At 42.6% G+C, this 25,654-nt stretch overlaps 1 protein-coding gene across 1 annotated transcript in view; it reads left to right on the top strand.

Moving 5' to 3' along the window:
- The window catches only part of LOC144493111 (cyclic nucleotide-gated channel beta-1-like), an 80,424-nt gene that overhangs the window by 12,011 nt on the left and 42,759 nt on the right, over positions 1-25,654 (top strand). The window contains exons 6-10 of the mRNA XM_078212013.1: positions 7,319-7,531; positions 12,394-12,440; positions 15,339-15,425; positions 22,695-22,759; positions 23,914-24,036. Of these exons, the coding sequence (XP_078068139.1) occupies positions 7,319-7,531; positions 12,394-12,440; positions 15,339-15,425; positions 22,695-22,759; positions 23,914-24,036 (535 nt within the window). The remainder of the gene's footprint in view (positions 1-7,318; positions 7,532-12,393; positions 12,441-15,338; positions 15,426-22,694; positions 22,760-23,913; positions 24,037-25,654) is intronic.

Raw genomic sequence — 25,654 nt, forward strand, 5'->3', positions numbered from 1 at the left:
CATTTCCTTTCAAACTAAGTATGATTTGAACTACTGGAGCATTTTGCCCTGATTTCCATTAACGTTGTTCAAATGCTACCTTGATGTCAAGGGCAGATACTCTCACCTCATCTCTGAAATTCAGTTCTTTCATCCAAGTTTGGACCTAGGTGATCTCCATAGGGATGGATAAGTTTTAAAAAGATATTTGACTTTCCAGTAACTGACTGGAGGGTTCACAAACAAGATGTCAAGTTATAAGACTTTTAATTTAACAAACTCAGAACAGCATTGGCTAACACTGCTTTCTGTAGGCAACTGTTATGATGGCCATGAAGGGCACAAGAATAGAAGGGGAATAGACCACCAGGCCCTTCAAATCTGTCCCGCCATTCAATACGATTATGGCATGGAGGATCATCAATGGGTTTCATGGAGTAGAACTCCCTTACTGAGTGAGCAGAGACTTGCCCAATGGGAAGTGAGCAGTGGGGGCTAAAACCCGTTGCTTCAATCCAGACCAGTATTCTGTAGGTCTCCCCGTATTGAGTTGCATGCTGTTTTGGTGATGGCAGACTGGGCTTGGTGGAATTATTACATTGGCAATGATTGGTAAGCTGCACAAATAACCTGACTACCCAAAAGAAGCTAATGGTAGTATCCAAACTGGATTTAAAAATGTCGGTGAAATAGCTCTTGGAAAACTCAGAAAAAGGAGCTCAGGCACTACAGCGGGTGTCAGGCAGCAATGTCCTCCAGTTAGGGGAGGTGCCTCATGTAATCATTCCTCAATAGAGAGTGCTTGCGTAAATAAGATGTTAGAAGGTCCCTTAAAACATCAGGGGGGACAATTCTCCTACCGGGAGACCCAAGTGGAGGCTGTGTAGCGGGCTTCCCGCTGAGCGCCCCAGCCTCCATGTGTCTCCGGCTGCCGGATTTCTGACACCATCACCTCCGCGTCAGAAATCAGTGCAGAACTGAATATATTAAAGCAGTGGTCATTTAAATATCATTAGCGGGATCGGGACTAAAGTCGTCTCCACCCCCACCAGGAGTGTTTCACTCCAGAGGGGTTTACAACAGCTCCCCACTAACGGGGAGCTGACAGCCTGGCCTTACTGGAGTAAAGGGAGCCATTGAGATCCTCCAGGAGGTCGGGGGTAAGGGGGATTGCCTCCTGGGTGGGGTTCCCGCTTCCACTCTGCAGCATTGCAGAGTGCACTGGTGTGAATCTCATTAAAAAGCTGTGGGTGGGGCCTATTCCTGCTGGAGAGGCCGGCAGCATAACGCTGAATGGGCCACTGTACATGTGCCGATCTGTCATAGCAGAGATCGGCACATGTACTATAAGACTATAAGACCCCACCTTGCAGAACAATGGGAATCTCCACGATGGAATGGTTCATGGGATGTTGGCTTCATACAAGACTAAGCCTACCCCTTTAACTTTTAACAACCAAGCCACCCAAATTTGTTGCTGGGCAGAATTCAGAGCAGGTCACATGACCCCCTTTAATCCTCCATTTTCCCATTACTTAATGATCCAGTTCCCAAACCTAACAATTTTATACATTTCATATTTTTAACACAGTAACGAGATCAGGAGTTAAGTGGCCTGGTGGAACAATCTACAACACATTCTGTAACTTCGCTGATGATTGGGAGGAGATTGATAGGGAAATAGTTGGCTGGGTTGGCTTTCTCCTATGAAAGACATATCTGGGCAATTTTCCACATTATTGTGTTACTGCTAGCATTGTAGCTACACTGGGCAGATTGGCTAAGGGAAAAGCTAGTTATATAACATAAATTCTTCAGTGCTACTGCTGGGGCATTGTCAGAGCTCATAACTATTGTACTGTCCAGCGGATTTATCCACTTCTTGATATGATACAGAATTAATTGTATTTGTTGAAGACTGGCATTCATAATGCTGCAGACCTCAGGAGGAGGTTGAGATAAATCATCCACTTCGCATTTCTGCCTGAAGATGGTTGCAAATGCCACAGTCTTGTCTTTAACTTAATAACAGCATTTAATCAAAACAATGTCTAGATAAACAGGAACAAGCCTGATAAACAATCAAATGTTTGCTGTCATAGCGGTAACTGAGATAATCTGATCAGGAAATATTCTACAGGATTTCATCTGAGCAGAAACCAATCAGAAGTATAGACTCCATGTAATATTAGTTGCAATTAATTCATATAGCTGGAATCTTTAAGAGCCAAAATGTGGTTAGGAGTCCCAGAATCAGATCCTATCAGTCATTTTTAAAGGTCAACGACGTCTCCCTGGCTCTGCGAAAATCCAGCCCATTAATTCTGCTTCTGCTTCCACAGATGCTGCCAGACTCGCTGAGTATATCTCGCATTTTCTGTTTTTATTTCACATTTCCAGCAACTGCGGAATTCTGCTTCAGTTTATTATCTCTTTTTATTTGCTCAAGTGAAACCCCAATTAATGCCCCCCATCTGCATTTAATTAAACAGAATTGATATATAATTAACATTTATGATGTTGCCTCTCCTTCCCCTATGGGAAACTAATCGACCTTCTCTTTGGCTGCTTGGCTAAAACCATGGAACATCTATGGCAAAAATCACAGCGGCTAGACCACTCAACATAACCTGAGAAAGAAGAAAGCTAAATCAGGTTATATGATATAGGAAGTGAAAAGTTAAAATGAATGGTAGGGGGTCAACAATTGATGACTACCAGTGCAGCACCACCAATTGCCATGTTAGGGAAGATGACAGCATTGGCATCCCATGCAAGCATTGGAGACGTGCAGAATGGGTGATGTCAGATACTGATTTGGGAATGTCAGATGTCAGATACTGATTTGGGAACCAACCTGCCACTTAAACATCACACATCATGTTAATGTTTTCTCTTAAATGCTTGTAGCTGAACAAAGGGCACTCCTCCCACCCCAATCCCCACCCCGCCGCTCATGCTATATCAAGGGATGACAATGGAACTTTCAACGAGGTTCTTTTGACTTTCTTTTGCTTTTTTGATTTTGATTTGATTTAATTTGATATATTATTGTCACATGTATTGGTATGCAGAGAAAAGTATTGTTTCTTGCAAGCTATATGGACAAGGTTTGTCGTTCATAGAGTACATAGGGGAGAAGGAAAGGAGGGGGTGCAGAATGTTACAGTCATAGCTAGGGTGTAGAGAAAGATAGGATAAGATAGAAAGGTAGGTCCATTGAAAGGTCTGATGGCAGCAGGGAAGAAGCTGTTCTTGAGTCGGTTGGTAGGTGACCTCAGACTTTGTATCTTTTTTCCCAATACAAGAAGGTGGAAGAGAGTATGTCCGGGATGCGTGAGATGCTTGATTATGCTGGCAGCTTTTCCAAGGCAGCAGGAAGAGATGACTGAGTCAATGGATGGGAGACTAGTTTGCGTGATGGACTGGGCTACAACGCTTTGTAGTTTCCTGTGTCTTGGTCAGAGCAAGAGCCATATCAAGCTATGATACATCCGGAAATAATGCTTTCTAGGGTACATCTGTAGAGGTTGGTGAGAGTCGTAGCGGACCCAATGCCGAATTTCCTTAACCTCCAGGCGTTTGTGGCTTTCTTAACTATAATTTCAGTGTGGAGAGGCTAGGACAGGTTGATGGTGATCTGGGCACCTAGAAACTTGAAACTCTCGATCATTTCCAGAGTTAGTGCAAGTACTCAAAAGTTATTTCAGTCAGAAAGGAGTGACATTGGACCTTTGCAAGGGTTGAGTCAATTTTAAAGGCTTCAGAACAGAAAATTTGCTTTTAGTCATGAGGACTTTAATTGTCATTCCTCTTGGGCTGCAGCATGATAGGAAGATGGAACAGAGGCAGCAGAGAGGAGAAGCTGTGTGCATAGGGAATAGGAGGAGGTCTCTCACCAGGAGACCATTTCCATCTAATGTCTTTACATAGTGCTTCCTCTGTGCTTCCATGAGTCAGGAGCAATATCCAAGGCTTTACCAAGGAAATGTCGACAACCTACATCTGCAATTATAGCTGCAGAGCAGGCCAAGGATAGCACTGCTGTGACTGTGACTGTCAAAGACATTGTGTTCCTCAATTTCTATGCCTCAGGATCCTTCTAGTGTCAGTGACAGTGCCCATCTTGCATTCTGTCATTTATCACTGCATCAGGGAGGTAACCAAGGCCCTATTGTATTGACTTCTCTCCTATTAGAGAGAAACAGGAGGAACAGGATCTGGTTTGCCAGTGTAGCAGGTTTCCCAATGGTACAAGGAATCATCAATTGCAAGCATGTGGCTTTGTAGGCACCACATCTCAAGGAGAAATTTCAGAACCGGAGGGCTTCACTCCCTGAACGTACAGTTGGTATGTGACCATGGACAGAACATCAAGTCAGTAAGTGAATGCCTACTTTCCTAACCCCAGCCATAATGCTTTCATCCTTCACAAGTCAGCCGTTCCACTACCTCTGAACCACCAAGACAAACCAGAAATGACTTATATCCTACTTTCCATCTGCATCACTAATACTGCCAGTGCAGCATCAGACACCCTAGGAGCATTCTCTATGGCCTGCTCCTCCATTTCTCAGCTTTCTTCCTACTCTCAATGTCTCTTCCCAGACACTTTCTGCTGCAGCCGCAAATCACCTCCCACGTATGATGTGCAGACTGGCTCTAAGAAGTACAGACTAGCTTTATTCCGTACTCGTCTCACATGAACCTCCTGTGCTGAGCATGCAGTTGGTCAGCAGAGCATTTTGTCCTGGCCTGCACGCTCCAGTCAAAGAGATTAGCAGGCAGCACAAAGTTTGCATGCCACCTGTATCACCTCAATTGGACACAGGATAATCATGCATTGCAATCACCTTGTCTGCTAATGACTCTTATCCAATTTTTTAGGTTCCTGCCCAGGGCAGATAGTTACTGAAACAGAACCATATAGTGCTGGGTCTTGAAAGTGCAGCAGTGCCTTGGCCATGTGTTTACATTAAAGTTTTAGTGTCTGTGTAGACACACTTAGTACACAGATTAGCTGCTGTACACATCTTCAAAAGGTTCAAAACAGTGTAGCATGCAGCCCGCCATTACATTGCTGAATGTACATATATAATTCTGATCACGCACATATAGATCCAAGATTAATTGTAAAGTGGACCTCAGACTTCACCCTTATTATGTACAATTTGATTTCTTATACATTTTCCATCATTGGTTAGTTCCACAATGAGAAAACAGGTCATTGTTTTCTCTCCATGCTAAACTATGGGCACATGTTTTCAGCGAATAAGCTTAACCGTTGACCTGCCTAATTTAGCAAAGGCTGGTAATCAGACATGAGACTTTCCTTTGCCTAAAGGGTTATATTTCATCCAGGAAAGTGCCACCTGGACACCAACCATTTAGTTAACCACTGAGCCAAAATCATTCAATGTGCCATCCCTAATCTCTGACCCCACTTCACCCCAATTTGCTGATTAACTGCTTGGAGAGTTGACCTTACATTTCATTTAGATTTCAAACTTATCTCTATCTTGATAGCTAAATAAGTTTTGATAGCTCATTTGACTCCAGTGACAAGATTCGCTGCAGAGTAACATCAAATTTCCATGCAATGATTCTGCAGTCCGTCTATAGGATCTCATGAACTTTAATTTCAAACTTGTATGTCTGCTATTGCGAGATTGTCTTGAAATTTGTATTACTGATCTATCCACTTCCTTGTGTTCTTGAGACTGAGGTTTGTGATCTAGCCCTCCACTGACAATATGCTCATGTCTGTCTGGTAAGTACTCACCTGCCGGTGACATGCTGGGTTTATTTGTGTAAATATCAAAATCCTGTGCTAATGTTTGAACTAGTGAGATAGCTGTAGTAAGGTTTACTCTAATTTAGTGTTAGTGATGCTTGCACTAATATTGTGTTAGTGATGGTGTTGGTGCTTGATAGTCCTATCTTTGTTGACTAATCCAGGTTCATCTGCAAAGAGATGAAAACTATTATTAGACAGTGTCATTAAATATCACAAAATGTTGTCACATTTCTGTATCAAATATGAATTTGGAACACACTCTCCTGTATTTACTTTATTAAAGCACTCAGTTGTGTCAGTTTAATATATCCTAAAGATTGCCAACTTCCACCTCCCTTCTGCCACCTGCTGTTGTCCCTGTAGCACACACAATGCTCCTTTCTATGGTCGTTGCAATGCATCCTGCGAATGTTTTCACAGAATCACAGAACTGTTAAAGCACAGGAGGAATCCATTCAGCCCATTGTGTTTGTACCAGGCCTCCAAAATAGTGTGATGACTTTGTGCCATTCTCCCCATATCTTTTGCACATTGTTTCTATTCAAATAATCAGCTAACGCTTTTTTGAATGCCTCAACTGAACCTGCCATCACCACACTTCCAGTACCCAACGACTTGCTGTGCAGAAATGTTTTTTCTCACATCACATTTGCTTCTTTTGCAAATCACTTCAAATCTGTGCCCTCTCATTCTTTATCCTTTACAAGTGGGAACAGTTTCTCCCTATCTACCCTGTTCAGTCCCCTCATGGTTTTGAACAACTCTATCCTCCTCTTAGCCTTCTTCTCTCAGAAGAACAGTCCCAACTTTCCTAACTAGCCTCATAACTGAAGTTTCTCATCCCTGGAACCATTCTTGTAAACCTCTTCTGCATTCTCTCCAGTATGTTCACATCTTTACTGTGCACAGTATTCCAGCTGACATCTAACTATTGCCTTGTATATGTTCAGAATAACCTCCTTGCTCTTGTTGCTTGTGCCCCTATTAATAAAGTTCAGGATACTGTATGCTTTATTAACTGCTCTCTCCACCTGTCCATTGTCCTGTTCATGTTCATCCTATCAAAATGCATTACTTCACACTTCTCACCATTGAACTTCATCAGCCACCTATCTGTCCACTCCACCAACTTGACTATTTCCTTTTGAAGTTCTACACTGTCCTACTCACAGTTTACATGCTTCCAAGTTTAGTGTGATCTGCAAACTTTACAATTGTCCACAGCACACCAGAGTCTAAATCAATAATATAGTAAGAGAAGAAAAGGCCCCCAGTAAAGGCCCCTGGAGAGCTCCACTATAAACCTTCCTCCATCCATTGTTTTGATTGGATGTTACTGCTGCTGGTAACTTTAATGCAACTTGCCAAGCTTTGTTAGTTTAGTACCAGCTGAGCATAGTAACTGAGGCTACTCTTGTTATATTCCATCATCAAGTAATCAGTTCTGATTAAGTTTCACTGTTAGTTAAACTGTATTATATAATAATGAGTCTATATACATATATATATGTAAAGCACAGTAATTTTTGTCTCTTGTAATAGATCCATTGTATGTGCTGTGGTTATCCGTTGTGGTGATGGCCTGGAATTGGAATGTTTGGCTAATCCCTGTGCGTTGTACCTTTCCCTATCAAACATCTGATAACGTCCATTGGTGGTTATTGATCGATTATTTTTGTGATCTCATTTATCTGTTGGACATAACTGTTTTCCAATCTCGCGTCCAGTTTGTACAAGGAGGGGACATCATAGTGAGTAATCATTTTAATTTCTTCTAATAAAAATTCTTCATATAGTCTATCCTTTTTGCCTGTGTTGCCACTACCAGCTATTCTCATCAGCACCATCAGTCCACATTAATGTGGTTCTTAATTCTGTAACACACTTCAATATATCAAACATTTTGGCTGGAATTTTCCTACCCCATCATGGCAGGATCTGCCGCGGAAGTGGCCCAGCCAAAATTTCACTTACTTTCAGCAGGACCAGATGATCCCAGTGGTGGGGGGTACCTGAAATCCTGCCCTTTAATCACAATCTGTCCTCCTTTCAGGCAACAAGGACCAGACTCAATAGCTAAACATAGATTCCATGATCAATCTATTCATTCAAGAAGATTGAAGCATGCTATGGACTTTACTGAGGTTTATGGAGGCACTTCACTTTAATATTAGGTTGTAGTTTGACACACTATTCAATATTAATTTCCATTGGCTACTCACATGGTCAAATCGCTACAGTCCGTTTATCACTTGGAAGTTAAAATGAAAATTCACCCCATTGCAGCTCATTTGCAGATATTAAAATGGCTTTGAAATAAAGCAAACAAGCACAAAGTCAGTGATAATGCAAGGTTTAAGTTGTTCTTTATTAATTCCATATCTTACCACTTTCAGGAAATGTTCCTGTTTTAATCATATTGGGTTTTGGAAAAAGTTAATTGCTGGACTTTCTGGTCCCTCCCACCACCAGGATGTCTCAGTCCCGTCAAATGTCAACAGATTTTTGGCTGTCCTGCAGTGGGTTCTGCCATCCTAGTGCCAGAAAATCCCATGTTTTTTAATGCCAAGGCCCTTTAGCATTCCAGCTGGGAACCTAATCACTGCCCAAATTTGCTTCTATGATTTTCCGAATAGAGGAATTCTGAATAAAAATGTCTGAATCTAACATTGAAACTAACCAACTTTAAACATGCGCTGAGAGCCACATCTCAATGCTCTATAATGGAATTCTGCCTTCCGATCCCATTAGATTCAGATATTCACACATTTATGTCCCTTGTCGATTTGCAACATGGGAAAGTGAGTAATTGTAGCAGCACAACTGGCCTTCAATTGAGAAGGTAATGAGACAGATATTTTCAACCTGAGTAAAACTCTCTTCGAAGGACCCATGCATACCCCTTTCTTAAAGCTTCTTGCTGTGTTGGGATAACCTTTAGGCAACCCAAAAGCTGGTAGTGAGTTGTTCCATGTGTGAAACTGAATCGGACCCATAGGCTTCAGTGAGCTGACTTTACAGTGCATGGTGAACTGGAAATACTTTTGGGGAGAAAGCTGGTGATGTGGAAAGTCAGGCATCAGCCAATATGAAGGGCTCAAACATTACCACATTATCTTTATGTAATAGAGAATTAAATCCCTTTTAGAAACTTTTGATAGCAAAAAGTGCAGAACCTGCTCTAAACGTAATATCTTATATTTGAGCCACTCATAGAGTCACAGCATGGAAAGAGGACCTTTGGTCAATCATGCCTGCACCAGCCATCAAGCGCCTATCTATTCTAATCCCATTTTCCAACACTTAGTCTGTAGCCTTGTATGCTATGGTGTTTCAAGTGCTCATCTAAATCCTTCTTAAATGTGAGGGTTCCTGTCTCTACCACCCTTTCAGGCAGTGAGTTCCAGATTCCCACCACCCTCCTCACATCTCCTATAAACCTCCTCTCCTTGACTTAAATCTATGCCCCCTGGTTATTGACCCCTCTGCTGAGGGGAAAAATTCCTTCCTATCCACCCTATCAATGCCCCTCATAATTTTATGCACCTCAATAAGGTTCCCCTTCAGCCTTCTCTGCTCCAAGGAAAACAACCTCATTCTCTCCAGTCTCTCTTGATAGCTGAAATTCTCCATCTCAGGCAACATCCTGGTGAATCTCCTCTGCACCCTTTCTTGTGCAATCACTTCCTTTCTATAGTGTGGCAACCAGAACTCAGACAGTACTCCAACTGTGGCCTAACCAGCATTTTATACAGCTCCATCATAACCTCCCTGCTCTTATATTCAATGCCTTGATTAATAAAGGCAAGTATCCCGTATGGCTTCTTATTTAACTACCTGTCCTGCTTTCTTCAGAGATCGATGGACATGCACACCAAGTGATTCTCTGTACTGCCTAGGGTTGAACAATTCATTGTATATTCCGTTGTCTTGTAGTCCTCTCAAAATGCATTACCGCACAGTTTTCAGGGTTAAATTCCATTTGCCACTGTTCTGCCCATCTAGATCGTCTTGTAATCTAAGGCTTTGCTCCTCACTATTTACCACACCACCAATTTTTGTGTCTTCTGTGAACTTACTTACCATACCTCCTACATTTGCATCCAGATCATTAAATGTACAACAAGGGACCCAGGACCAATTCCTGTGAAGCAATTCCAGTCACAAAAACAACCTTCGACCATTACCTCTGCCTCCTGCCACTAAGCCAATTTTGGATCTGGTTTGCCAAAGTGCCCTGGACCCCATGGGCCCTTAACTACTTCATCAGCATCCTATGTGAGACCTTGTCAAAAGCCTTATTGAAGTCCATGTAGACCACATTAATTGCACTATCCTCATCTACAAGCCTAGTCATCTTCTTGAAAAATTCAATCAAATTTGTAAGATATGGAGGGCAGTTCTCCCAGCCTGCTGCACTGCTTGAGTAGTGGGCCAGGAGACATCAGCAGCAGCCATTTTGCGGGATTCCCGCTGGGCATCACGGCCGCCCTCCGCCCGTCTCCCAAGTTACGTTTTTTGGCATAATCAGCTCTGCACTGAAAATTGGCACAGAGCTGATTATCATATAGAAATGTCATTCAAATTGACATTTCTATATTATTGATGGGCCCAGGAATTCTCCGGGCCCGCTAGTGTCTCTTCCCCTCCCCAACCCCCACGGGAGTGGTTCCCTCCAGCAGGGTTTACGACTGCTCCCCACTAATGGGGAACAAGCGTCCAACCCCACTGGAGGGATCAGAGGCCATTGAGGCCCCTCTGGGACGTCAGGGGTAACTGGGATGCCCTTGGGCGGTGTCAGCCTGGCACCCTGGCACTGTCCAATAGGTAAACTGGCACTGACATCTGAGCACCTTGGCACTGTCCACCAGGCACCAGGCAGTTCCAAGGAGCTGGAGAAGGCAGGACCTACTGGGGGGGGGACATATTGGGGGGGGGGGGGGGAGAGGGCGATCGTTGGGGGGTGGACCTGCTGCCACTCTGCAAAAGGATCGGCAGTGGGGGAGGGAGGGATTGAGTGAGGGCAATCGGGACTGCCCATCTGGGTAAGGGGGGGGCGGGGTCAGGACTGCTGGTGGGGAGGGGGAGGTCAGGACTGATCATCATGGGGGACAGAGGTGGAACTGTCGGGGGGGGGGAGATCGGAGCTGGAGGGGGGGGGTGATATCAGGTGTGGTCATCGGGATCAGGGAGGGTCGGGAACTGATGTGAGGGGTGGGTTGGGGAGATCGGAGCTGGTCAGGGGGTGGGGGGGGGGGGAGACATAAGGGCTTGCCCGGGGAAATCTGGGAGGCCAGCAATGGGGATTGGGGGGTTCAAAGGCCAGCGATGGGTGGCTGCAGGGAAGGCCAGTGATTGAACTGGCCAGTGATTTGGAGGCCAGCAGCACGGGGCCACTGCACATGCACCAATCTCCACTCTGACAGATCATCACACGTGCTGTGGCCCATTCAGCACTATGCTGCCGGCCTCTTGGGCAGGAATAGACTCTGTCACTCCCACTTACCAGAGGGAATCACGCTGGGGCACTCTGCAATGCACAGAATGTCGGAGATTCACTCTGGTAAGTACACCAAAAAAGCCGGTGGGATTTACTCCCATTTTCCTGCATGTTGGGAATTTAGAATTTTTTTGGGAGAATCCTGGCCATGATCTCCTTTTGACAAATCCATGCTGACTATCCTTGATTAATCCTTGCCTCCCCAGGTGGAGATTAATTCAAGACTCACTGGCCTGTAATTTCCTAGTTTTTCCCTACTTCCCTTCTTGAATAATGGTACCACATTATCTGTCCTCCAGTTCTCTGGCACCTCTCCTGTGGCCAGAGAAAATTTGAACATCATTTTCAGAACCGCTGCAATCTTCTCCCTAGCCTCCCACAGCAGCCAGGGATACACCTCATCTGTGGCTCGTTAGGCTCGTTAAAACCGTTAATACCTCCTCCCTCTCAATGTTAAGTTGTTCAAGTAAATCACAATGCCCCTCCCTGATTTCTATACATCTTCATGGTGAACACAGATGTAAAGTACTCATTTAAAACCTTATCTACGTCTTCCAGCTCCATGCACAAGTTGCCACGTTGGTCCCTAATAGGTCTTACTGTCCCCCAGTCATCCTCCTGCTCTTAATATACCTATAAAACAACTTTGGATTTCCCTATCTTTTACCCACCAGTGTTTTTTTCTTGATCCTTCTTCACACTCCTAATTTATATTTTAAATAATTCTCTGCACTTTCTATACTTAACTAGGGCTCCCACTGTTTTGCGACCTCGGTATCTGCCATAAGCCTCCCTTTTTTCTCATTATGCAGCCCCAGATACAGGATTTTCTGGACTTGTTGCTCCCACCCTTCACTTTCACGGGAACATGTTGACCCTATACTCTCTCGATTTCCTTTTCAAATGAACCCCTCTGCTCTGATAAAGATTTTCCTACAAGTAGTTTCTCCCAGTTAACTTTGGCCAGATCCTGTCTTATCCTATTAAAATTAGCTCTCCCCCAATTCAGAACCTTTATTCTTGGGCACCACTTGGCTTCAAGTAACTAACAGGAAGACCCAACTTTTGGTATAATGATTGATGTGAGTACAATTTTATGGTTCTCTATTTCAGACAGCAAGGAAGCCTATGAGAGAAAATTACATGAATACTCCTAAATTCAAGGTGAGTCATTCCAGTCATGAGGCTGACAGGGCATCATTGTACAGTCTTTGAATCAGTCACTTTGAATGCTGCAAATTACTTTATTCATAAAGAACTCTATTTCCTTACAGGGGGCATCTACATGCATTGAAAATAATATAGATGCATCTAAGGTAGATAAACTAGATAAACAGATGAGAGAGAAAGCAATAGAAGGGTATGTTGCTACGATTAAATGGAGAGGGTTGAGATGGGTCTCATGGAACAAAACAGTGGCTTGGATGAGTTAGACTTTGGCCTGATTCTGTACTGTATATTTTATATGGTTCCTCAGCGATTAGAGCTTCTCACAGACACAGTGTGATGGTGTGTAGAATGTACCATGGTCTTACTGCCAGTTACTTGTTTGAGGAAGGATATGAAAAATATGTCTGTGGCCCTTTGGGCCCAAGTCCCTCCTTGTTGCTACACCCAATTCATCTTCCAATGTCACTTCTGCTGGGTGCCAGAAGCCATTTAGATGCTGTCAGACCATCTGAGATTTTCCATCGTTTTCTGTTTTTGATTCAGATTCCAGCATCCACAATAATTTGCTTTTGTCCATGTTTTCACTACCTTGTGTACTTCTGAATTCTCTGATTTTAAGCTAGTAGCCCTTTGTTTTTTTTGTGCTCCTGACATGAGTTGGGGGCTTTGTGCTTTCATCTGCCAACAGCTAGAGTAAATATAATAAAGAGGAAGAGTTCAGAAAGTAGAAACAAAGGAACTTAAGAATAGAAAGGAACCATTTAGCCCCACGAGCCAGCTCCATCATTCAGTTAAGTCTTGGTTGATCTGCAAATGAATTCCACATGCCCACCGTTGTGTCACATCTCTTAAAACCTTTAGTTAACAAAGAGAACTGTCAATCTCAGGTGCAAAATGAACAATTGATCGAGCATCAACTGCCATTTATAACAGACAGTTCCAAATTTTTATTAGAAGTATTTCCTAATTCCATCCCTGAAAGATCTGGCTCTAATTTTTAAACTATGCCACTCGTCCTAGACTCCCCATCCTATCTGTTCCCCTTAATAAGTTGAAAACTTCGATCAAATCAGGGAATGCAACCTTATTTTTAAAATCTTTTTTAATAATTAATAATTCAACACTTGAATTCCAGGTATCATTCTAATTAGAGCTGTGTACAGCTGAAACATGTCTTCTACTCCCTGTGTATTCTAGTGCTCTAGATATAATGACTAACATTCCATTCACCTTTTTCATTATTTTCTGTATCTGTTCATGCCAATTTAATGATCTATATACCCGGACCCACCAATCTTTTTGGCTCACAACTGTTTCTAGTTTTTCTGTTTATAATGTCATCGATCTTTGTATCATTGGAAAATTTGGATATCGTAGAATCAGAGAATCCCTACAGTGCAGAAGGAGGCCATTTGGCCTGTCAAGTCTGCACCAACTCTCTGATAGAGTATCTTTCCCAGTCTCACCACCTCGCTGTATCCCTGTATGTATGCCCACACATTTACCGTGGCTAATCAATCTAACCTACACATCTTGGGAAACTAAGGGGCAATTTAGCATGGCCAATCCACCTAACCTGCACATCTTTGGAAACCAGAGCACCCAACTGAAACCCATGCAGACACGGGGAGAATGTGCAAACTCCACACAGATAGTCACCCGAGGCAGGAATTGAACCTGGCGCTGTGAGACAACAGTGCTAACCACTGTGCCACCCCAAATGTGGCTTTCTATCCCATAATCTAAATTGTATCCCATAATCTAAATTGTTAATAAGTACGGTGAATTTAGGCCCCAACATATATCCTTACGAGATGCCACTAGTCACATTCTGATTGACTGAAATATTTGGTGAGAAAATACTTAGTTGTGTAATCTAAAGGCAAATTACTGCGGATGCTGGAATCTGAAACCAACTCCAAAAGAGAAAATGCTGGAAAATCTCAGCGGGTCTGGCAGCATCTGTAAGGAAAGAAAAAAGCTGACGTTTCGAGTCCAAATGATCCTTTGTCAAAGCTAAAAGGCATAGAAAGTCGGAGATATTTATACTGCAGGGGGAGGGGATGAAAGATTAATCATAGCCACAGATCCCTTGTTTCTGTGGCTATGACTCATCTTTCATTCCCTCACCCAACAGTATAAATGTCTCCCACTTTCTATGCCTTTTAGCTTTGACAAAGGGTCATTTGGACTTGAAACATCAGCTCTTTTCTCTCCTTGCAAATGCTTCCAGACCCGCTGAGAGTTTCCAGCATTTTCTCTTTTGGAGTTGTGTAACCTTATTTTTTTATTTATTCACCATTTCATGTGTCTGTGTGTGTGATAGCAAAATCACTTCCCCACTTGAAAATTACCATCATACTTACAGAAGTTACTGTATTAACAACATGGGCCCATCACTGAGGAGTGTAAAGCTTGGCCTCCATTTCCTATTCAGTGTACAGCTGAACAGCTAAATCATTAGCAACAACCCTTAAATCCATTCTAGAGCCTTGTCTGGAGAAAAATGATCAGAGAAACATTTGATGGGTTTGTGTACCTTGAGCATTCTACTCTTCCACCAATCTTACTAATTGAATCATTTTGGGTCTTATAATAATCCTCCACTGATCATGGGAGAGGAATAAGCTGTTCATCACTGCAGCACACTTCCATTCATTCAGTGAGTTGAATCTGTCCTCAATTGCTCTAAAGTTGATTGAAAAATTACCTCACCACCTCTTTGGAAGTGTCATGAGCTGGGTGATCAAATGAGATTGAATAACACATCGAGACAGACCAAGGTCCTGAATAAGTTTGATGTGGGGGGAGGTGAGAGAAATCTTCAAAAGTAGGACAAAAATTAAGCATTAAAAATTAATCTAAATGCAAGTTTTCTGATTCTGTTTCTAGATGGACTTAGTGTCTCTTTTACCTTTGGACATTTTGTACGTTGCCTTTGGTTTTAGAACTGTACTGAGGTTTCCACGCCTCTTGAAGGTGAGTTTGCTTGATGTTTTCTCTCCCTTATTGAAGCTGTGTTCAGACTTTATAATTATTAGGTCCAATGTCACTGGCAACAGTCTTTTGCTACCAAATAAACCTGTTGGACTTCTTACAGTCTTGTGGCCAGGAAATGCATGTCATCAACGTTTGAATACAGTGTTTGAAATTATTTAAAGAAATAATTATAAATAATTTACATTTATCTTGCTCAACCTCAGGATGTCCCAAAATGCTTTATAGCCAACTAAGTCATTTTGAAGTGTAGTTATTGTTGTAATGTAGAAAATCAAGCAATCATTTTGTGCAAAGTCCCATGGTAATGTACTAATGAGCAGATCGCCTACTTTATTGATATAATTGAGGGATAAATATTGATCAGGTACCAGGGAGAACTTGGGCTTGAACCCCACAATCCCTTTGAAAGCCCAACAGAATGATTACATTTGAATCATTGGCAGCTAAATTGGAGCACAGCTTGTTTTCAGGTGCTCTGTGGTTACTGAAGCCCCCAAAATGGAGGTTGGGAAGCAGGTACCTTCTATTTTTGATTTTGATTTATTATTGTCACATGTATTAGTATACAGTGAAAAGTATTGTTTCTTGCATGCTATACAGACAAAGCATACTGTTCATAGCGAAGGAAACGAGGGAGTACAGAATATAGTGTTACAGTCATAGCTAGGGTGTAGAGAAAGATCAACTTCTTGTGACTGGAAGTGTGCAACCACCATATTGAATAAAGAAAAGCAAGAGGGTTTCTTTACTAACACCTAAAGTAGGGAGTAGGCCTTCTGCTTACAAATAAGGCATGCTGTATCTGCTTCAGCTCTCCACCTCAACATTGGTTTGCTTCAGAGGAAAACAGCTCTAAACATTGCATGTATAAGTAAAGGTAAATACTCCGCACAATTGCCTCTGCTCCCAATTCCAAGCTCCTTGGCTTTCAGATCCTGTCCTTACCCTCTGGTATTCATTACTATGCAGCTCTGGCTCCTGCCCTTAAGGTCCTGCCTCTGACCTCCCTCCCTTCACCCCAAGCATGATCTCCTGAAATCCCCAATCACTCCCTGCTCCAGAGGTAAGTCTGAGACATCCAACCTGCCGCTGACTATTGCAATATCATCCAAAGACCTCAGTCCCTTGCTGTCTCCTTGACACCATCTGTTACGTATTGCCCAGTAGCTTTTTAAAACTTACTTAATGGAATGTGGGCTTTTTTAGTTAGACCAGCATTTATTGCTCATCCCTAGTTGCCCTTGGTGAGCTGCAGCCCCTGAGGTGTACGTACACCCACAGTGTGGTTAGGGAGGGAGTTCCAGGATTTTGACCCAGCGACAGCGAAGGAACAGCAATATATTTCCATATCAGGATGGTGATTGACATGGAAGGGAACCTCCAGGTGGTTGTGTTCCCAAGTATTTGCTGCTCTTGTCCTTCTAGATGGTAGTGGTCATGAGTTTGGAAGGTGCTGTCTAAGGAATTTGATGAGTTCCTGTAGTGCATCTTGTAGATGGTACACATGCTGCTGTTGTTTGTAGGTGGTGGAAGGTGTAGCAAACAAATGCACTGCTTTGTCCTGGATGGTGTGAAGCTTCTTGAATGTTGTTGGAGCTGCAGTTATCGAGGCAAGTGCAGAGTATTCCATTATACTCCTGACTTGTGCCTTGTAGATGGTGGACATGCTTTTGAGAGTCAGAAGATGAGTTACTCACCGCAGGATTCTAGCCTTTGACCTGCTCTGGTGGCTAGCAATGTTAATGCTATTGAATATCAAGGGGCAATAGTTAAATCCTCTCTTGTTGGAGATGGTCATTGCTTTGCACTTGTGTGGCGTGAATGTTACTTGCCACTTGTCAGCCTATGCCTGGATATTGTCCAGGTCTTACAGCATTTGTCATAGACTGCTTCAGTATCTGAGAAGTTGCAAATCATACTGAACATTGTGCAGTCATCGGTGAACATTCCCAATTCTGACCTTATGATGGTAGGAAGGTCATTGATGAAGCAGCTGAAAATGGTTGGGCCAAGGACACTACCCTGAGGGACTCCTGCAGAGATGTCCTGGAGCTGAGATGACTGACCCTCCACAGCCACAACCATCCTCCTATGTGTTAGGTATGACTCCAATGAGTGGAGAGTTTGCTCCCTGATTTCCTTTGACTCCAGTTTTGCTAGGGCTCCTTGATGCAATTCTCTGTCAAATACTGCCTTGATGTCAAGGGCTGTCATTCTCACCTCACCTCTGGTATTCAGCTCTTTTGTCCATGTTTGAACCAAGGCTGTAATGAGGTCAGGAGCTGAGTGACCCAGACAAAACCCAAACTGAGTGTCTGTGATTGGGTTATTGCTGAGTAAGTGCCACTTGATAGCACTTTTGATGACCCCTTCCATCACTTTACTGATGATTGAGAGTAGACTGATGGCATGGTAATTGGCCAGGTTGGATTTGTCCTGATTCTTGAGTACGGGACATCCCTGGGCAATTTTTCACATTGCTGGGTAGATGCCAGTGTTATAGCTGTCCTGGAGCATCTTGGCTAGGTGTGTGGCAAGTTCTAGAGCACAAGTCTTCAGGACTATTGCCAGATTATTATGAGGGCCCAAAGCCTTTGCCGTATTCAATGCCTTTAGCCATATCTTGATATCATGTGGAGTGAATCAAATTGGCTGAAGACTGATATCTGTGATGCTGTGGACCTCCGGAGGCGGCCAAGATGGATCATTAACTCGGCACTTCTGGCTGAAGATTGTTGTGGATACTTCAGCATTATCTTTTGCACTGATGTGCTGGGTTCTTCCATCAGTGAGTTGTTTAGTTATCTACAACTAAGATATCACAAAGAGAAAAGTAATAAGGTGCCACACTGGTGGTTGTAGTAAAACACAATGCGGTTTTATTAAGGAGATACCAAACCAGAAAATGCTGGAGAAACATAGCAGGCAAATCTCTCTGCTTATGTCACTACAGATCATCTGATGTTATACCAGATGAGATACAACCACTTTAAATACATAACAATTCTTCCCCTTTGCTTCTTTAGTCTCCAAATGACAACTTTTCCCAATGTTTCAACAACAGACCCAATTGAACAGTAGCTACATTACTTTCCACCATTATTTCCCATATTCACAATTAATAAGACAGTCTCTCAGGTGGACATCTATTTCCTTTGGGTTGTACTCAACGCTCTGGAATTTGGCTACTTGAAGTGTCCTCTTTTTCTTCTTTGGTAATTCTTCATGTGAAACTATTTCACTATCAGTTTCCATCAGTGTTGAAAATTCTTCAGAAACAGTGTCCAAATGTGTCTCTGTGGTTAATCTCTGTTCAGATGTATCACTATTTAGCATTTCTGATGTAAATATTTCTGATGAAGCTTCAGTGATTTCATTCTTGAGATTAATATCTGGTGAGTGTGACATCACCAAACTGTCTCATTATCTGTCTGTATGGCGATAAGAAGTTGGGCTTGTTTTTGCTTAGATAACAGCAAGTATCCATTTTCTTTGGTAGTGTAGCTTCTTGCTAATACTGGTTCTGTTTGAGTAAATATTCTCTTTTTAAAGCTCTGTTCTCTCCTAGCAATCTGTGCTTTTTTACTGTTCGTCAATTTTGGAAGTATCAGGTGATACCAACAGGTTAAACTTTGTTCCAAGCTTCCTTTTTAAAACCAGCATTGCTGGTGAATTCTGTGCAATTGTATGCGCTGTGCTCTTGTAGGATAAGAACAGTTTATTTCCTCATCTTGACAATGTCCCTTTGTCCTTTTGGATGTCTTTAGTGAGTGTTTTAGTGACTGTATGAATCGTTGGGCCCTTGGTTGTTGGATGGTACAGAGATTTGATGTGTTGGATGCCATTTTCTTTCAAGTAGTCTTCGAACTATTTTGAAGTAAACTGTGTCCTGTTGTCACTCACTATTTGCGCTGGTCTACCAAATCAAGCAAACATTTTGTCCAACTTCTCAAAAGTCTGTTCTGTTGTTGTAGATTTCATGATCACAACTTCAGGCCATTTAGAATGCGCATCTGCCAATGCTAGGAACATGTGTACTCTTTTGTCATGACTGTTTCAGCCATGGATATAAGGGTTGTAGCGATGAAGTGTTTCTTAGTTTTGCACAGGACTGACATTGCCCCCCCTTTCTCTTGATTTGTACATGTAATGCTAGCCACCAAAATAACTATGTGCTAGTTCCTTCATTCTTACCACACCTGGATGTCCCTGGTGTAGTTGTACCAGGATTCTTCTTTGCATGCACAGAGGAATAATCACTCGGATTCCCCATCGTAAAACTCCACCCTAGACTTTCAGCTCAAGTCTTCTTATGATGTAAGATCTGGGTCCTTCCGTCATTGTTGCTTTTAGAACCATATCCAAAACCTTCCCTACCACTGAATTAGTTCTTGTGTATCTCTGAACTTGTGATGAAATCACAGGTACACTATCCGCTTGTGAGAAGTAAGTACACTTGTGGGAGATCTATCTTACTGAATTTCTGGCCTCCAGAAGTCCAGCAGGTAAATCGTCAATCAGCAGCAGTAGATATTGATCAGTGCATAATACCAGGTTAATCATCATCTAGATATCTCCACATATCTTTACTGAGCCATCAGGTTTTAGTACAGCCACAATTGGTATAGCTCAATCACTTGTAGCAACTGTTTCAATGACTCCTGTTTGCACTGGTCTTTCTAGTTCTTCGATTTTTGGTCTGATGACATATAGTACTGTTCTGGCTTTTAGACATTTTGGCGCACTGTCTGGCTTAATTTGAGTTGGACTTCAACTCCTGTCATTGAGCCCAGTGAAATTTCAAACACAATTCTGTACTTTTTCAGAAGTTGCTGTGGGTCTTACTATCAATCAATTGATTTGCAGCTCCCCAATTGAATTTAATTTTCCCCAAACATGCTCTGCTAAATAAAGCAGGAAAATTTCCACAAGCAACTTTGAGAGGCAACTCTGCTGTTTATCCATTCACTTCCACTTTTACATTGATGTATCCATTGAGAAGTATGACCTCTTCTGTGTACTTACATCCTTAGGGTAACATTTCATGGTTTCAATGATAAATGCTTTAACTTCTGCTTTAGATTGTCTTCGATTTCAATGATACCATTATGCCAATATCCACTTCCATTTTGACTAGTTTATCATCAAGTTTTGTGAATGCCCAAAAATGTTGGGAATCGACATGTACTGACAAACCTCCTAGGGTGGGATTTTCTCACCCCAAGGTCGGAAAATCCCACCCGAAGTCAATGGACCTGTCCATGGTCTGTGTCCCACCGCTACAATTCCCATGGCGGGCGGGACAGGAAAATTCTGCCCATAGTGTCAACTCTTGAACTCATTTTGGCACATGGTCTTCTAATTTGTCTTCATTCATGCACTTGTTTTCTCTACTCCAGCATTGCCCCGCTGAGTCTCCAACTTGTGCACATTGGTGATTTGCCTGTTGTTTTGCAGATTTATTTTTGGTGGTCTCCATTTTGTGAATCTTCACCCTGATTCCTATCTGTGAAGCCTCTTTCACAGCCAGCTCCATTGACACTGCAATATCCACTGCTGATTTCAGGATCAATGTTCTTTCTGTAAGCAGCTTTCTCTGAATAGCTTCATTCTGGAGTTCACATACCAATCTATTGTGAAAAGTATCATCAAATGTCACACCAAATTCACAACATTTAGCCTTTGTAAGGTCAAGACGAATTCTGAAATTCTTTTGCCGCCTTCCTGGTTTCGATGGTGGAACCTAAATCTTTCTATAATAATGAGCAATTTAGGTGAGACATGTTCCTCTAAGACTTTCTTAGTTTCTTGTAGGTTTTAACTCCTGGCTTTGCTGGTTGGATGAGATTTGGCAGTAATATATAAGTATTGTGTCCTACCAAACTGAGAAATGTTACAACCTTCAGGTCATCTGGTACTTGATTTTCTTGGAGATAACATCGGAATCTTTATTTGTATGATTTCCAAGTCTTACAATCTTCTTCAAATACATCCATAGCCCTACATGTTCCCACCATTTTCTTTGGTTATCGGCTCCCAGTTTTATACCTTCTTCAGTTTTCCCCTCTTGTACAATGCAAGAGATCACCCTAGCTAACAATGCAACAATTTTCTTTTGTATGGAACTTTTTCTTTTCTATCAACCAATAGCTTCACTTTAAGATCACACGGTCTCCATTCTTGTAACATGTAGTTTCACTTCACCACGTGCGCAGTCTCCGCAGCTTGGACATCTACCCACTTTATTGAACAGTAAGCAAGTTTAACCCTTGTTTCTTGCTTTAAGCATGTTTTTAGTGTATTGGAGGTTTATTGTCCTTGTCTTTGATCAACTTTTCAATCCAAAGTGCTGGATTTCATTCTCTTTGAATCTAGTTGAAAAAAAAGTTTTTTCTCCTACTCTCGTCGCCAATTTCTTCTTTGTTATGTAATGATCAGTAGTTACCATAAAGAGAAAAGTGATGAGATACCATACTCGTGGGTTGTGGTAAAATACAATGTAGGTTTATTAAGAAGATGTTCCTTGTTCCAAGCCTAAAATGGAAGAGCCACAAAGCCCATGTACCTCTCTGCTTCCATCTCTTCAGGTCAAGTGACCTTATACCCGAACAGATGCAACTGCTTTAAATATGTAGCACCATTCAAAACCCCAATCCCTATGCGACTCTGCAATACCTTCCAAAGATCCTAATCTCACTCTAGCTCCTTAACACCATCTAAAAGCTCCAATTCCTCTCTGGTTCTCAGCACCTTCCAAAGACCTTGATGCACTGGGGTGGTTCCTTGTTTTAACCTTCATGGAATTTTGCAGCACCAAAGGAGATCATTCAGCCTATCGTGCCTGTTCCAGCTGCTTGAAAGAGCTGTGCTATTAGTCCCACTCTCCTGCACTTTCTTCATATCCCAGCAAATTTCTTCTTTTCAAGTATATGTCCAGTTCCTTTTTTAAAATTACTATTGAAGCTGCTTTAGCCATCATTTCAGTGTATTCCAGATGATTACAACTAAGTAATAATTAGGCTGAAATGGGGGATTTGCCAACATTAGTGGGTAAGCAGGGTGGGTATGAAATCTGCCTCATTGACTTTTTGCCAACTTTTGCAGGAGCTTGAACTGTGGTTTATTTATTGAGTCACCAACTGATTTTTGTAATTATGTCATTGCATTGCTTTTAGGTTAACATTGCACTTGTCACAGCATGGAGTGTACAATGTTTATTGAATTAATGTTCATTATTTTTTTCTACAGTATACAACTTTTCTTGAATTTAATGACCGGCTGGAAGCAATAATGAGCAAGGCTTATATATACAGGTGCATATTATTGATTATAGTCTTCAGACAAATGTTATATTTCAGTCTCAGTAATGTAATTAGATCTTGGAATTGTAACACAGTGACACCCAATGCCTCATGTACTGATAATACCCTCTGTGAAACAGCGATACCCAGGCACTGTCCCCATAATACCATGATTCCTAGATGCTGTCCTCTTTAAATGCAGTGCTACAAGTTACTGTCTCCTTTAAACACATTGACATTGTCCTTTTTGTGACAATAATACCCAGGTCTTGATTCCTTTAAGTACAGTGATACCTGGAGCATCTGTTATGCTGTATCTGGATATTACTGTGTTACGGGGCAGTATCTGGATATCGCTATGTTAGTGTCACCAGAGACACAGTCAGAATTCACTCATTCTGAGGGTCAATGAAAACCAGAGACATAACTCTTTTTCTCTCTCTCCCGCTATCTCACTCCCTTCAGGTACCATGCGCCTCAGTGTTGACCACCATAGATTTCCATGTGTTGGCCCATTGTTATGCTTAGCGCAGCAAGGTACTGCGGTGGTAGCGCAGCAAGGTTTGCCACTGCCTTCTGCAGCTTCTAGCTAACCAGGCGATTCTCCTGCTCTTACCGCCTATCATAGGTTTATTGGAAGGATTTGCATCTTGAAAGTCAACTTGTTTAGCTACATTATGAATGCATTTTCATCTGGAAGTGGGACTCATACCTAGAGCTTCTGGCTCAGAAGCGGGGATGTTAACACTGCAACATAAGATGTCCTCAGAGACATAATTGCTGCCCAATATACCAAAGGCCAATGAGAGCTAGAAGTACATTCATGGCCCTGATAAACTAAGGGCCAAAAAACCCCAGGGATACAATCCAAGGTATCTCAAACTCCCACGCATCAAGGGTCAGTGCAAACTCCCAAGGACATCACCAAGGTGGCACTCAGAAACACTTAAGAGCACTCATACATAAAGGGACAGTGAGTCAGATTTCCCTCAAACTGAGTATTGGTGAGGCTCCGAGGCAGTAACAAAACTGATTCATCATGTGTTAATGGGCTGTTATGGACACAGACAACAATATTCATCTAATAAATAAATCAATGGCAATCTTTCCAATTATGTTTTTAAAAATTATAGTGCTGAATATAAAAGAAGACTTTTGTTTTACAGAGTGATAAGGACCACATTTTACCTACTGTATAGCCTCCATATAAATGCCTGTCTGTACTACTGGGCATCTGACTATGAGGGAATTGGAGCCACAAAGTGGGTCTATGATGGTGAAGGGAACAGGTAGGGATTTTTCCATGCTTCTGTATGTCCGGGATTAGACAAATCACATTTGTTGCTTTTATGATGTAAAAACTTTCCGTTTGACATATTTGTGTCCATACATTACGGACAGGGGGCGGGATTTACCGCACAACCCACCTCTTGTTTCGCAGCGGCAGGAGGCAGCCTGCCATTGGTCAGTGGCGGAGTCTTCTGGTCCCACCATTGCCAATGGGGTTTCCAATTGAACACACACCTTGCTGCCATGAAACCAGTGGTAGGGGTGAGCCGTTGGTGGGATTGGAAGATCACGCAGGCATGAACAGCCAGGAGGTTCCAGCCCGGATTCTCAGGTAGATCTTCACTAGAGGATAGGGACAGGAAATCAACCAAAGAGATGTTTGAATTGGAAACTGTGCACTGAAATGTTTACAACAGCTCCTTAAAGTGATCTTTTGTTCCTTTCATTTTCTCCTCCAGTTTACAGTATGGAATTTTTTTTTGTTAGGTATTGCTCTCGACTTGTTGCTGACTCTGTATGGCCAGATTTTCAATTGCTGGTGGAATCAGGAAAAGATGTGGAGCGGTGATTCAAAAATCACATTCCCAGAGAGCAGCATTCGATGCCACAATCTCTGGAATGTGATACACTTTTCAAAGGAAAGGTGGGAAGGGTGGAATGGGGACTCATTGCCCACTAACAGCCCATTAAGCTCCTCAAGAAGTTTATTAAGGGGTTGGGAGGATGAGAATACGTCTTAGTTTACAGCTGTTGGGTTCAAAAGTTTCCTTTATGTTGAAAAATGTTATGAGCTGGAGACCCTTGTGTCAGATCATGCTCTTTATCTTCCATTTGGCCATTTTGTGTTCAGTAAGGCTGCTGGACCTCTGAGGTGCTGTGTCCTCTTTTATGCAAAGTAGCAGCAAGCTCACATTACGGCTGTCACCAGCCTTTGCTGCTCATGCTCTGAAGGCAGCTGCCACCTCCCAGTTACATTTGGTGCTACTAATTGGGCACCGAGCTCACTTTCAGCTCAATTTACATTTCAAAGTAGCATCAAATGAGCAATGCAGTTGAGGCGGGAGGTCAGGACCTGGGGGAAATTATCTAGGTGTTGGGTTCCCTGCATGAAAATCATGCCCTATGAATTCTGCTACTCGGTCAGTTCGGGACTGACATATCAGCTGCATCAGACAACGGGCACAATTCTCCCCAAAAAAGTTTAAAGTGTGGTCTCTGGTGGGAAATATGGTGTGATGGGTTGGAGGGAACCCAATCTAATCTAAATCCACCCACAATTAGAGATATTCTTGGAGCTTGGGGTGATTTGCGCTGTGAATGAGATCTGCAGGACCTAAAGACACTGGCAAGGCCAGATTCACAGAGATCAGCGTGCCATTTTTAAAGGGTGCCCCGATCTCAAAATAATGCTGCATACCTCCCCCACCTCTTGCCAGCAAAACCCATTCCCCCCACCACATTACTGGCATCAGCCCCAACCCCCCAATCATCACTGGTACCAGAATCACCCCCACCCCTCCCCAACCAATATCCAGTACCAGCACCCCCCCCCCCCCCCCCCCCCCTCCACCAAGTGAGCGACACATCAACACATCGCTATGGAGTTGGCAAAGGGCC

Source organism: Mustelus asterias, chromosome 4, assembly GCF_964213995.1.
Source record: "Mustelus asterias chromosome 4, sMusAst1.hap1.1, whole genome shotgun sequence".
NCBI classification, from domain to species: Eukaryota; Metazoa; Chordata; class Chondrichthyes; order Carcharhiniformes; family Triakidae; genus Mustelus; species Mustelus asterias.